General features: G+C 40.6%; 1 protein-coding gene across 1 annotated transcript in view; it reads right to left on the reverse strand.

Moving 5' to 3' along the window:
- Positions 1 to 1,177: 1,177 nt before the first annotated feature.
- LOC138033679 (uncharacterized) overlaps positions 1,178 to 2,500 on the reverse strand; it is a 2,068-nt gene continuing 745 nt past the window's right edge. The window contains exons 2-3 of the mRNA XM_068881478.1: positions 2,106 to 2,500; positions 1,178 to 1,795 (exon numbers count right to left, since the gene is read on the reverse strand). The exon at positions 2,106 to 2,500 is cut by the window's right edge and continues 259 nt beyond it. Coding sequence (XP_068737579.1) covers positions 1,178 to 1,795; positions 2,106 to 2,500 — 1,013 coding nt within the window. The remainder of the gene's footprint in view (positions 1,796 to 2,105) is intronic.

Consider the following 2,500-nt stretch of genomic DNA (forward strand, 5'->3'; position numbering starts at 1 on the left):
ATTTTATCTAGTTTGAATACGCACTCAGATGAATTGAAGAAACGTTTTTTGGAGCCTAAATTAAGCCTAGAGAAAAATTTGGGTCAGGTTACGATTAGTTTTCGTTATTATACATGAATATCAATTAACGAGTTTATTATATAAAAAGTAAATAATGAAAAGAACTGTGTTGGTGACCATGTTCATTGTTGTAGTGTAGTGGTGAAGACTCAGAACTATAAATCTGGAGGGTCCGAGTTCAAGTACCCGGCGGTAAGTGCAGAGTACAGTTCTTTGTTCGGTTGTAATGTTGACATTAAATGGAAAATGTAATTTATGTAGGTTGAGCGTGCGAATAAGAAAGAAATTTATATTTCTGCGGTACGGGAACAGAAGGGTCTGGGTACGATTGGTGCAAGGAAAGATGGATATCATGCTGTCTATAAAGTGACGCATTTTAGGTCTGCATCAGTCTCTTGAACTATTGTTTTCTTTGACAAAATTTGTTCCTCTTATCGCCATGGACGAAGAGAACGTTTCGAAAAGATATTGTTAGAAGGGAAGAGGCTGACAACGAGACCATGATGAAATCAATGGCACACCTTTTCCAGAAATCTCAAAGGAACGTTAGTCACTGATGAATGTACTCCAATACCGTGTGAGGAATGTTTGACATGTTAAGAATGGAAGGACATATCACGCACCTAAGTGGAAACTCTCATCTCGTTCTTAATTTGGGCAGAAAAAGTGCCATAAAATCAGTCCCCGATATAAACGAAGAATTCCTCACACGGTATTTGGGGTAGTGCAATCATCTCTTAGAATTTAAAATTGAACGACACTTACCTGGAAGTGGAAGTTCGATGATAATTCTACCGATCTATAGAGTGACCATGAGATTACATGAGATATGCGCTGCGTATGTACCGATCACCTTCCAACGCCTGATGTGCCAACTGCCTAAAACCTTAAACCTTAATGCAGGTTCGACTTCCCCTCATAGTCACTCTACAGATCGGTAGAATTATCATCGAACTTCCACTTCCAGGTAAGTGTCGTTCAATTTTAAATTCTACCCCACTGTCACGTGACCTGAGATTCCATGAGACTTCAAAGCCAAAGTTGGCTCATCAGGGAAAACAAAAGTGTGTGCCAAATGTCAACTGACAAACACAATAGATAGATTTCAACCCATTTATTACAAGGTCCTCAAAAGGAAACATTGCAATGTCAAAATAGCTTCCTGAAACTGAGAGGCACTACTCTCTGAAGTGTCCAAATTCTTGTTATTATAAATGGCAAAAGTTTGAGCAGACGACCACCCAGCTTTGCTGAGAATCTCTTGAATAGTAACCTGTGCCCTATGGGCAGGAGACACTGAAGCTGTCCTGGTACTATGTGCTTTATAAACATTTAAATTAATTCCAGACATTTGCATGACAGTTCTTACCCACCTACTTATGGTGTCTCGCAATACAGCTTTATGAGGTTTCTGAAAACCGATCAAGAGTTGAGAACCAGCAGTAACACGAAGAGTCTTGGTTCTCTGAAGGTACTCCTTTAAAGTAGAAAAAACACATAAACTTTCATCATGAGTATAGGCCTCATTAAGAACCAGAGGTTTTTCTTGTGTCCTTGGATTAGACTGCTTGAGGGGCTTACTAAATGTAAACACAATACTTGAGTCATAAGTAGACATAAGACTAATATCCAACAGATGTAAAGTTTGTCCTCCCTGAGCAGTGACCAAACTAAGAAGCATAACCAATTTGAGGCTAAGGTTCTTCCAACTCAACGATGCTACTGGTGACAATGTCTTCAAAAAAATCGACACAAGACATAAATCAAACACTTCGTTATATCTTGGTACTGGTGGTTGTAGATTAAAGACACCCTTCAGAAACCGCACTACAAGAGGGTGGCGTCCGATCTAGACATACCATCAACAGTGATAACAGTAGATAGTGCACTCCTTGCAGTGTTCAGTGAGCTATAACTGAGATCCTTTCAAACAATGCTTTAAAAAACTGGCCCGGGTTGCTCGAAGCATGGTTAGCGCTAACCAGCGTTAAATACCATGGAAACGTATAGGTTATGATACCTCTTAACCAACGGTTAGTGCTAACCAGCCTCCGAGCAACCGGCCCCTGAATAACATCTGCTACAGAGGCATGAATTGAATCAAGTTCTCTTTCACAACAGTAGTTAAGCCACTTGTTGATATAGGTTTGATACTGCTTCTGTGTTCCCGAGCGCCAAGATGCGAGGATAATCTCGGCAGAGTGTCCTGAGATGTTTTGGCTCTCAAGGGATTTCCTGATAATTTGCATGCCAGCAGTTGAAGCCTTGGGAACAGTGGATGCCGACGGTGAGGATCGTGTGGAAGCTGAAGTAACTGTGGTCGACTTAATTGGAAGAACTAGCGGTAATCTGACCAACATGTCCATGACTCTGGAATAGTAAGGTTGTGTTGGCCAATTCGGAATTAGAACAATACATTCTGCTTGATCCATAGCAATCT

This window comes from Montipora capricornis, chromosome 2, assembly GCF_036669925.1.
Source record: "Montipora capricornis isolate CH-2021 chromosome 2, ASM3666992v2, whole genome shotgun sequence".
NCBI classification, from domain to species: Eukaryota; Metazoa; Cnidaria; class Anthozoa; order Scleractinia; family Acroporidae; genus Montipora; species Montipora capricornis.